The sequence below is a fragment of the Mandrillus leucophaeus genome, unplaced genomic scaffold (assembly GCF_000951045.1).
Source record: "Mandrillus leucophaeus isolate KB7577 unplaced genomic scaffold, Mleu.le_1.0 Scaffold226, whole genome shotgun sequence".
NCBI classification, from domain to species: domain Eukaryota; kingdom Metazoa; phylum Chordata; class Mammalia; order Primates; family Cercopithecidae; genus Mandrillus; species Mandrillus leucophaeus.
Window position 1 is genome coordinate 837,710 of NW_012102321.1, and position 12,499 is coordinate 850,208.

General features: G+C 34.4%; 2 protein-coding genes across 3 annotated transcripts in view; both read left to right on the forward strand.

Moving 5' to 3' along the window:
• The window catches only part of RABGAP1L (RAB GTPase activating protein 1-like), an 828,259-nt gene that overhangs the window by 291,356 nt on the left and 524,404 nt on the right, over positions 1-12,499 (forward strand). The gene's annotated exons all lie outside the window — the stretch shown is intronic.
• GPR52 (G protein-coupled receptor 52) lies at positions 172-1,704 on the forward strand. Its single transcript, XM_011981423.1, has one exon. The coding sequence runs from the start codon at positions 209-211 to the stop codon at positions 1,292-1,294; it is 1,086 nt and encodes a 361-aa protein (XP_011836813.1). The 5' UTR covers positions 172-208; the 3' UTR covers positions 1,295-1,704.

The following is a 12,499-nucleotide window of genomic DNA, read 5'->3' on the forward strand; positions in this document are numbered from 1 at the left end:
CCCCCGCCCGAAAGCTGAGGTGTGTCACTGCTGAACTGAGGCTGATGAAGAGACTTGAGCACTCTCTGGGACTCTCAGCTGTGACAGAAGCACTGACATTGTCTACTGAAGCAGGTTCTGAAACACTCGTGTGCGGTGTTTAACAGATGCTGGACAGGGCACCTGCTTGCGGTGGCCAAGTCTGCAGGTATCTTTAAATTTCCAAGCCATGAATGAGTCCAGGTGGACTGAATGGAGGATCCTGAACATGAGCAGTGGCATTGTGAATGTGTCCGAGCATCACTCCTGCCCACTTGGATTTGGCCACTACAGTGTGGTGGATGTCTGCATCTTCGAGACAGTGGTTATTGTGTTGCTGACATTTCTGATCATTGCTGGGAATCTAACAGTTATCTTTGTCTTTCATTGTGCTCCACTGTTACATCATTATACTACCAGCTATTTCATTCAGACGATGGCATATGCTGATCTTTTCGTTGGAGTTAGCTGCTTGGTTCCTACTCTCTCACTTCTCCACTACTCCACAGGTGTCCACGAGTCATTGACTTGCCAGGTTTTTGGATATATCATCTCAGTTCTAAAAAGTGTTTCTATGGCATGTCTTGCTTGCATCAGTGTGGATCGTTACCTTGCAATAACCAAGCCTCTTTCCTACAATCAACTGGTCACCCCTTGTCGCCTGAGAGTTTGCATTGTTTTGATCTGGATCTACTCCTGCCTAATTTTCTTGCCTTCCTTTTTTGGCTGGGGGAAACCTGGTTACCACGGTGACATTTTTGAATGGTGTGCCACCTCTTGGCTCACTAGTGCCTATTTTACTGGCTTTATTGTTTGTTTACTTTATGCTCCTGCTGCCTTTGTTGTCTGCTTCACTTACTTCCACATTTTCAAAATTTGCCGTCAGCACACCAAAGAGATAAATGACCGAAGAGCCCGATTCCCTAGCCATGAGGTAGATTCTTCCAGAGAGACTGGACACAGCCCTGACCGTCGCTACGCCATGGTTTTGTTTAGGATAACCAGTGTATTTTATATGCTGTGGCTCCCCTATATAATTTACTTTCTTCTAGAAAGCTCCCGGGTCTTGGATAATCCAACTCTGTCCTTCTTAACAACCTGGCTTGCAATAAGTAATAGTTTTTGTAACTGTGTAATATACAGCCTCTCCAACAGCGTTTTCCGGCTAGGCCTCCGAAGACTGTCTGAGACAATGTGCACATCCTGTATGTGTGTGAAGGATCAGGAAGCACAAGACCCCAAACCTAGGAAACGGGCTAATTCTTGCTCCATTTGAAGAGAGCTACATAGTAAATCAAATGTAATCTGACAGTGGTTTTGGATCATATTCTAGATTCATCTGGAAATTTGCCATCAGAGAAATATTTACTTGAATAGTTGACTATAAAATGAAGTATGAGACTAAAGATTTCTCTTTTTTTTTCTTTTTCATGGAAGAAACTAAAGGGAAGGATGTATAGAGGGTTATCTCATGAAATAATTACAGCATGTGAGTATTTGTGTGCAGTAATAGGAAAAATTAAGCACTGAGATGAAAAATAATATCTCAAATCTTCTGCAGGACATGAGCAAGCTCCTTGGCTTGGCGTTTTTGTCTTTCTGTCTGACTGTACCATGCCTCTGTCTTTCTCACTTTGTCTGTTTCTCTCACTCTTTGTGGAAGTTATTACTTACATAAATTGCCCTTTATAGAAAAATGCTACATATTATATATGTGGCAAAGTATAATCTTTTGCATCAAAGTGTACCTTTAATCACACTAATCTATAATCCATAAGTGATCTCTTCATGGAGGATGCACAGTAAGCATTGCATTTTATTACTTGCCAAACAACCCCTTTGCTTGTGTTTCTAGAATCTTCTCTGCAGCACAGTTTTTCTGCTACAAACAAATAGAAACAGTATTTTTGTTTCTTCCGGGTGAAATGACATTTGCTTTTCCCCCTTTTCCTAACAGTCTCCTGCTTTTTTTTTTTTTTTTTGTCTCTTTTTCTTGATCTGCATCCATTGCTACCTTACTTTAGAAGTGTCTTAGCTATTGAAAGAATCTACTGTATAAAGCATCCATAATGTTAAATAATGTATTTCTTCCAGCAAAGCAATCTGGTAGCTTATTAAATATTTTTAATGGCTTTTTGAAACATTTTTATCTGGTTCCTTTTAAATTAGTTCATCTGCTTAAAAGTGATGTCTTTTTTTGCTATAGTAAAGCTTTGTTTTTCTTTAAGAAAACCCACTAGTAATTCTAATGCAAATGCAGGATACTCACCTAGCAGTGAGGCATTACTCTTAAGGGTACTTAGAATGCCCTTTTAAAAAATAAGTAAATAAAATAAAACATGAATCTTTTTTGTGTTAGGTCTATGATAGCTTACTGTTGTGTCCACTAGTCAGTCATTTGTGTGATATGTGTTTGCACATATTATATTTTTTACAGCAAAGAAAATGTAAATTATGTTATCTGTGCCTAATGTTTTCTTAGCAAAATATATAGATCAATGTTGTTTAAGTTGTCAACATTGGAAAAAGTATATACAAAAACTTATTTTAAGAGAAAAATACTTTTGTGTAACTGTTATTTAGATATTTATATTAGACAAAGCTGCATTTTTAGTGCTGCTGAGAATATAATATACTTAATTATCAAATACAGGTAACAGCCGACAGTATTTTCTTTTGTAATGATCTGTTTTCAAATGCAGAGATTAACTTATTTTTTTGCGTGCTACATGGGATTGTGTAATAAATTATCAGGGGTTTAGATATAGCAAAGTAGCATTTTGGGGAATTAGTGAAGCAGGTATGAGCAGTAAAACATCTAAATATTACTTTTTTACCATAAGTTTCTTGCCTGAAAGTATTTTAAAATTTATATCAAACTACTGAGTATTTTTCTTCTCAGCATTTTTGATTTCTTTGTTTTATGAAATGCATTTAATAAAATGTGCCTATGACTCTTCAAATTAGAAGCCAACCATGTTTGCACCCTGGTGGTTTGGCTTCAAAGGTCTTTTAGTAGAAATGTTGTCATTTTATTGAGGTTGTTCTGAACCCCTGTATATTTTTAAACGTGTAAGAAAAATTTAAAATAAAGAATAAAACAATATTCTATATATCAAAATCAGACTTTGCCTCAGTTTAATAAAACACTTAGGACAAGAGTTTACTTTTTTGGGAATCAAAAAATAATTGCTTTATACTTCTGTAGCTTGGGTTTATATTTATTCTTGTCCCCTGTTTGCCAGTGGCATCTTGGTTTAAATGTGCCTTTTAAATTCAGACCAGTTCAAGGAAAACATAAAGTTCAAGGAAATATAGTACTGCTAACATTCCAGATATCACCTATAAAATCTTCAAAATTATACATATTATTTGGTAATCGTATCTTAATTTCTTTAAGGAATAAATATAGTTAGAAAAGACCCAGTGGATTCTGTGTACAGAAAGCCTGAGGCCACGCTTACTGCATTTTATCCTTATTATGTGCCAGGCTCACTGTTCAGTTTTACATGTGTTATACATTTAATCCTCACTACAGCCTTTTGAGATAATAGTTATTATTCCCACTCCAAAGATAAGGAAAGAAAGAAAAATGATTATTCGTCAGTTAACTAGTCAATGGCAGAGGTTCCCGCCCATCCAGTAGGCCTGGGCCAAAGCCTGCCTACTTCACCAGTAGGCTACACTGCTTTCATTTCAAAAGCCTTTAAATTTTTGTACCTCTGTCTATACCTTTTCCCTACAATATTTCTCTGAGTTTTATTTCTTTTTTTCTCATCATAAGTCTTTTGCTTGAGTTCTTTTCTTGTCTTGTGATCTTTTTCTTTGATCTTACAAGTTTCTTTTATTAAAACAGCAATCTGATAAGCTCAAACTTACCAGTTTAGTCTGTAATCAAACTGAAATTCTTAATATTACTTTGGTTTACTTTTGTTATTTCCCTTGAATAACTTTTTGAAATCTCTATCAATTTCTTTTTGAAAAAAAATTGTTTTGAAGAGGAAGAGTAGAAAAGAAAGGCTTTATCATAGGCTGAAAGAGGCTGAATGAGGCAAGTTCTAAGTTTAGTTTTTAAATTTACTATAGTTTTTATATACAACTCTAGGGCAAACCACTTAACTTTCTTTTGTCATATTTAATGTGTTTATATAATAAGATAATACTTATTTTGAAACCTCTCTTTTTAGGTAATGTGTTTTAAGAATAGGAAGCATAACCATTTTTCTCATCATTGTATTGTATTTTGTGGTAATTATCCGGCTTGGTTGTAAAAGACAGCCCAAAAATAATGCATTCTGTATTCTCTTTCCTAAGGGTTCTATTATTTGCATAGCTGTTTCTAGAGTTATAGAGTGTTGGAAAGCTTCATAATTTACACTATTAGTATATGAAACTTGGGCTGAGATCCAGGCCCTCATAAACTGCTTGGCCTTAGGTAAGATACCAAATGCTCTAAAACCTTAGTTTTGGCATTGATTAAAAAATATTAAGTCAGAGACTTGTAGCTCCCTGTTCAGCTGAATTTGAGAACTAAATGAAAATTTGTAGTATGTGTGCCCAGCACAGCACCTGGCACAAAAACAATGTTCAGAATATGGTAGCTGCTGTTTTTGTTTGTTTGTTTGTTTTTTGTTTGTTTGAGGCGGAGTCTTATTCTGTTGCCCAGGCTGGAGGGCAGTGATGCGATCTCTGCTCCCTGAAAGCTCTGCCTCCCGGGTTCACGCCATTCTTCTGCCTCAGTCTCCCGAGTAGCTGGGACTACAGGTGCCCACCACCACTCCCAGCTAATTTTTTGTATTTTTAATAGAGACGGAGTTTCACCGTGTTAGCCAGGATGGTCTCGATTTCCTGACCTCGTGATCCGCCCACCTCGGCCTCCCAAAGTGCTGGGATTACAGGCGTAAGCCACTGTACCTGGCCTGTAGCTGCTGTTTTATTATCTTTGTGGGTGCCATATTTATTAACATCACAACTTAAAGGTCACTAATCCCAATTCAAACAGAAATAATCCATTGAGCATTAGGGTTTCCTAAGATAGCATTTCTTTTTGTAAATTGATTTAAACTCAAATTTTGGGTTAAACTCAGATATTTCAAGTGTATTTCTGAAAGCTCATTTCCCAGGAATGGTTATTCATGAACACATCGTTTGAGATTAAAGATATCCAGCAAGCGGATGTTGAGATGAGACAGTCAGGCATGATTCAGAGGTTAACCTACCTCTTTATTACACTAAATACGCTTAAACATTTTATTCTCATTAGGGAAGTAGTAATAGGAAGGATTATCCAGGGATGTCTTGTCATTTGTCTTTGCACTTTAATTTTCCTCATTTATTAAAATGGGATTTGAAGTATTTTGTCATGTATCTATTTCTTGGGAGAAACAATGATTAATAAGCTGATTTGCTCCATAGATACCATAAATTATGTGAATTTAAAGATAAACGAAGTTGCCTTAAAGGACCTTTCCTCTTTTCCTCCCTACCCTAGAAGGTAATCATTAGATGTGAAAAAGATACAATTATATAATAAGTAGTTAAAAAAGATTTAGATGTGAGAAATCTGCTGGTGTAACATTCTGAGCATAGATGGTATCATGTATGTGCAGGTAGGGCCATTTTGGTGCATAGGAGCATGTATGTGTTACTGAGTCAGTGCTATACTCTGATGTGTAGGTTCCAAAAGATGCTCTTTTCCTTGAGCAGAACTTTATTTTAGATTAAGAGAGATATGTAGAAAGTGGTACATCCTGTAACCAAATATATAGATATTGAGGAAAACAAAATGGCTAGAATAGAAAAACCAGTTCCCATTTTATGATTTCTCATAAATGGAAGTTTGATTCAGTGTTAGTCTTGCTCTGTATTTTAAAATATTAATAACTTTTCTTAGTAGTAAAAGTGTTTTTAAAAATATTAACATGATGTAATTAAGTTTTTCCTTCATGACTATTTTGTTTTAATTTTTTACAATGAGCATTGGTAAAATTTCTTTTATAATCAGGAGAATTAATATTTGGTTTAAAAGAATGCTGAAAGCTGGGTGTGGTGGCTCACGCCTGTAATCCCAGCACTTTGGGAGGCCAAGGTGGGCGGATCACAAGGTCAGGAGATTGAAGCCATCCCTGCCAAAATGGTGAAATCCCGTCTCTACTAATACAAAAATTAGTTGGGTGTGGTGACATGCACCTGTAGTCCCAGATACTTGGGAGGTTGAGCCAGGAGAATCACTTGAACGCTGGAGGTGGAGGTTGCAGTGAACTAAGATCGCACCACTGCACTCCAGCCTGGCGACAGAGCGAGATTCCTTCTCGGTCGGGGGTGGGGGAAGAAGAAGAATGCTGAATATTTAAAAAATATTTTAACATTTCATGAAGCAGCTTATGTTGATGCTACAAATAACACTATCCAATAATGTTTCAATATTGTCTTATAAAGATAGGCTATATAGTTTTTCTGAGTTCTGTAATATTTGATATTTCAGGTAGATTTTTCTGATAAACTTGACAACCTTCTCCTTGCAATAGTAGATGTTCTTGACTTATTTTTATTTTAATGTAAACAGTTTGAGGTGTTACTTGATGAATCTGAAATGGTTCTCAATCACTGTAGGATTTTCTTTCTTTTTTTTTTTTTTTGAGACAGATTCTCGCTCTGTTTCCCAGGCTGGAGTGCAGTGGCATTATCTCTGCTCCCTGAAAGCTCTGCCTCCCGGGTTCACGCCATTCTTCTGCCTCCTCCTGAGTAGCTGGGACTACAGGTGCCCACCACCACTCCCAGCTAATTTTTTGTATTTTTAGTAGAAATGGGGTTCTACCTTGTTAGCCAGGATGGTCTCGATCTCCTGACCTCGTGATCTGCCCCCCTCGGCCTCCCAAAGTGCTGGGATTGTAGGCATGAGCAACTGCACTAGGCCCACAGTAGGATTTTTAAATGCATCATTGATGGCACCTTTCTGCATTTTTCACATCTTTAAACAACAAAAAGATGGCCCTGCATTAGGAAATAGGCTCTAGCTGGTACGTTACCTGCATTTCCTACATAGGCAGAATTCTCCAAAGAACATATTTATAATTTTTAAGGGTAACTTTTATTCTGCTTTTATGTATGACTTTCTACAAAGGTGAAGAAAATAACAGTAATAAATTTAGCAGGAGTCTGTTATATCTGATAAATATTTAACACGAAAGGCACATATCACCACCTTCATTATGGTAAATGGAGCCAAATTAGTTTTTGAGATTCTAAAATTCTGAGGTTTAAAGTGATAAATATCAGGAAATGTAGTACATAATAATAGAATTCATGAAATGAAAATAATTTGCAAAAATTTGAAAACTTCCAAAAATGATACTTTATACAAAAGAAATACCTATCATTGACTTAAACATTTGACCCCAGTTTTATTTTATTTTCTACCTAAGCAATTGTAAATAAGGTTGATGCCAGTTAAAAAATGGCAAAATATATATTATAAATGCAATTATTTTAATTGCAAGGCACAAACAAGGTACAGAGTTGTACGACCTGTTCTTTAAAATTTTAAAATTTATTTTTGAATAAAATGTGGATTGTAGCAAGATATGTGCTGTAATTTTGTCTGACATTATATATGACACAAAGAATGTTTTTGTACATACTCTGTGAAGTATAGCTTTAAGACGTTTACTTATGTTATTAATAGAGTTTGAAGTTTAATATAATTATTAGTGGATGGCACATTTTTATACAAATAACCTCTTCACAATTATTCATTTACTTTTTCAGGAATTATACAATTAAAAATGCTAAATTGGTAAGAAATTATTGGAAAATGCTGCAAGTTGAAATTTGGAAATGCTTATAATGCTTTTGAAAATATATAATGCTCTTCACATTATAAACGAGGTGTATTCTAAAAGCTTCTGTGAGTAAACACTATCTCATTTCACATATAGAAATCTGACATAAGATTTTAAGTGACCCTAACAAGATCATGTCGTTTGACAAAGATACTACTGACCACATGTTTTGTGTGACAATAATGTTGCCTGTGATAAAGTTCTTGAATAATGTATTTATAGATGACTGGTAATAGAGTGACCTGATCTTTCTTTCTTGAGAAGAAAATGAAGACTTACTTATTTGATATAGCAGAAATTCTGTGTGAAATTTTTTCTTTTAATTCGTGACGCAGGAAAAATTATTTTAAAATTAACTTTATGTTGGAGATGTGGTTTTTGATATCATAGAAATTTTTGATACGATGTATTATCAGCCTTGATTGGTGTTTTAGTATTTCTTAAAACAGTTTTTTATTTATAGAGGGTAACAAAAAATTTACTTCTCCTTTTGAAAACACAGCAGTCATCTACTGAATATATTGAGATATGTAGAATAAATTGAACAGTGTTTGCTGTGTATTCTAAAAACTATAACCTTAAAGATGAAGACATCATGTACCCTAGAACTTAAAGTATAATAATAAAAGATGAAGACATCAAAATCACATTATATTAATGTACCTACTTTTGGAAAGTACTGATTTCATAGTCATGTATTTTATGTTTTGAATTTTTTTTGTAATAGATTTGCAATGTTGTTGAGTCATTATAGGTTGGATTTTTCTCAAGCATTATGATGGAAAAGATTTTGATTTTTCAGGCTATAGTGTTTTTGTATGTTTGTAATCTACAATATCAGTCATGGGATCAGTGATTAGTTTGAATTAGTGATATATTAAATAAAGCCTTTTAAATAAATAATTCAGTTTTATTTCAATGAAATAAATATGGTTACAGAAAAATTAAAGGGACTCAAATTAGGCAAACACAATATTGCCTTGTAAATGTCCTTAGAGGAAATCTTTAAGTAGTTTCTAGTGTCTGTATCAGTTGAATAAAAATGAGTTCCATTGAGTTATTCGAAAAGTTTATTTTCTTAAATATGTAAAATTTCCATAACAATTTTATAGCTACTTAATTTATGTTACTTATTTCAAGAGTTTGCAGGATGAATCATTGCAAAGTCCAAATTTGGATTTTAATCTGAATTAACCAGATATTTTTGCATTTCAAATCAACAAGTTAGTTCAGTAAATATTTATCGATCTTGCTATGTTAAGGGCGTACATTGTGGTTCTATAATAGTCTTGGATTCTTAAGAGTAACTCATTGAATTGTGTGAATCCAATAAGCAGGAAGATTAATTTCTAGAATTTGAGGGAGAGATTGCAGAAAAGTCATAGGAACTATGTAATACATTGTAGCATTAGAGGGATTAATGCACTTTACAATATGAATTGGCTTCAATATTTAGCCATGTGTTTGGATGTTATAGTTCTAAAGGATACCACAGGATATTTGAGACGTTATTAAAGTGAAAGGAGAGGAAATGTTCAGTGTTCAGATTAGTACAAAAGTGTTGTGGGGAGAAATACACCATAACTTTGGAATGCAGTGTAAGAAAAAGAAAATATCCTTTATGTGGATTATATCTGATTAGAGTAAAATCATCACTTTAGGTATAAATTATAAGCTGTGAGATTAGGACGGGAATATTAACATGGGCAGAAGTAGCTTGAGGAATTGCACATAGGACATGTTATACCAACTCAGGCATCGTCTTTTTTTTTTTTTTTTTTTTTGAGATGGAGTCTTGCTTTGTCACCCAGACTAGAGAGTGATCACCAGTGTCACCCAGGCAGTGGAGTAATCTTGGCTCACTGCAGTATCCACCTCCCGGGTTCAAGTGATTCTCCTGCCTCAGCCTCCCAAGTAGCTGGGACTACAGGTGTGCACCACCACACCCAGCTGATTTTTGTATTTGTAGTAGAGACTGGGTTTCACCATGTTGGCCAGGCTGGTCTCAAACTCCTGAACTCAAGTGATCCACCTGCCCTGGTCTTCAAGTGATGGGACTACAGGTGTGAGCCACCATGCCTGGCTTCAGGCATCTTCTTAGACCACTTTTTCTAGAGTTGTTTTCCTAATATTTGTCTTGTGATTACAAGTGAATGTCACTATATACAGGCTATTATGACAGGCAGGTTTTAACTTCTCTGTCAGTCAAGTTAATCATATTATGTAGGCCTAATATTTTTTGAATAATAGAATCACTCATTCTTTCATTTAAGTATTTATCAGGTTGTTACTGTGTGCAGGGGACTATTCTTAATGCTACGTGAGATAAGGAAACTTCTAAGTAAAACAGATTTTCAGTTCTCTAAGAGCACTTAGACTGCAAGGGGCTATATGGACTTTCTATGGATAACTATAGGGCAAGATAGGAGTTGACAAATTATAGTCCACTGACTGTTGTAGATACAATTTTACTGGACCATAGCAGCGCTCATTCATTTATATATTACCTGTGGGTGCTTTTGTGCTACAATGGTAGAGAGTAGTTGTGATGGAGATGTTATGTCCTACAAAGCCTAAATATTTACTGTCTGGCCCTTTACAGAAAAAAATTTGCTGACCCCCTGGTATGAGACGTTATAATGCCTTTTGTATGCTACTCGCAATAGAATGTTGTGCTTTTATGTTTGCTAAAGGATCTCATATGAAGGAGTGATTTCAACCTGATTCAGTCAGGCATCAGGAAAATTTCTAGCATATGAGTAAAAACCTAGATATTGATTCCTCCTCTATGATTCCAGTGGTTTGTCAATTGTATATCTGTCTGTAAATGAAACACAGATCTACTTTTTCTAATTAGTTCTTACTATTATATAATTAGTCTCAGGTAAAGTTCTTTGCATATCAAACTTAGTGTCTAGTTTCTTAACTACTAATATAGCATAATCATATTTTACTTTTAAGCATGGAGTCAGCAATAATTAACATTGGATGTAGTCTTCAAACTTCAGAAGCATTTGTTAAACTTCTCATCAATAAATGATAATCTCATAGTCTAAAAGAGTTAATTTATTTATAAGTAAGCATGCCTTTTTTGTAGTACTCTGATAGGCAGTAAAACAAAAAACTACAAAACAGAAGATCTAGCTGTATAAGAGCCAAATTTACATGCAACTCTAAAACATATACGACTTAAGAGAATTTATAATTCAGCACCAATGTGTGACATTTTTAATAGGCTCTTAATAATATATAAGTTAGAAGATAAATGGATATAGTCCTACACTTGGCTAAGATGTATTGCAGTGCTAGGAGTTTTATGTTTTTTGTCATTGTCAACTAATGAATGAAAATACAAAGCAATTTTAAATGAGCCACGATTTATATTTACACAAAATTAAGCCGTTTTAAAAATCTTGATGTTTCAGTTAATCACAGGTATTTGATACATTATTTAATAATATTTGCCTTGGCAGTACTATTGTTTTAAACTATTAATAATCCATTGGGAAGTTTTGGTTTTCTTCAAGTTTAGTAAATCAGTAAGAAAATGAATAAACAATCTTGATGTTTTTCTTGAAAATACAGTTCACTGAGTCTGTTAGAATAAAGGAAATGCTTACACAGTTGTCTGTTGTTGTCTGTGTGGGATTGGTTCCAGGACATCCCAGGGTTACCAAAATCCACAGATGCTCAAGTCCCTTTTGTAAAATCGTATACTATAACCTACACACACCCTCCCATATACTTTAAATTATCTCTGAATTACTTATAATATCTAATACAATGTAAATGCAATATAATTAGTTGTATTATTTAGGGAATAGTGACAAGAAATGTACAAATACATTTCAAGTACATATACAAGTCTGTATATGTTGAACACAGATGCAACCATGCATTTTTTTCCCCTGAATATTTTCAAGCAGTGGTTGGTTGAACCTATGAATATATAGGACTGACTGTGTATGCTTTTATGCTTTCAGTACTGTTTAAAGTCATTGAGATAGTAGAGCCATCATTATAACCCATATAGTCAGAGTGAATACCTTAATAATGTTTATTGTATGTTTTCCCAAACAAATGAATAGAATAATTTTATGTAAAATTGTGTATTAAAAGATTGTAAATGGTCAGGTTTCCATTAGTTTGATTTTGAGAGAAATAATTCAGAGAATCATTAGGTCCTTCTGCCTTTTTCAGAACAATCAATGGACTGAAGGGTCTGAAGAGAAGACCTTAGGGATTTCTTATAGAGATAATCTGAGTGACAAAGTATTGTTTCCACTTTTTTATATACCCACCAGCTTGCCCTTCCATAATTGGCACCTTTTAATTTCTGACAATGTTGTAACAGGATGAGTTATAGCAAATCACTATTAAGTTATCTCAAATGTTTCTAATTCTCATCCCTTCCACATAATTAACTTCCTTTTATTCCTCCTCATTCATTTTAGTTATTTTTATTTTTAATTGTCAAAGAAATATTTGCTCATAAAGGAAATTTAGGGAATGTTTAAAATGATAAAAAGAGACTAAATTACACATAGTTCTCTTACCCAGGTATAATTAGGTATGATGATAATGACAGTTGATTTTGGTTTTCTTTTCTTCCATTTCCCCCCTATGGATTAGGGCTTTTT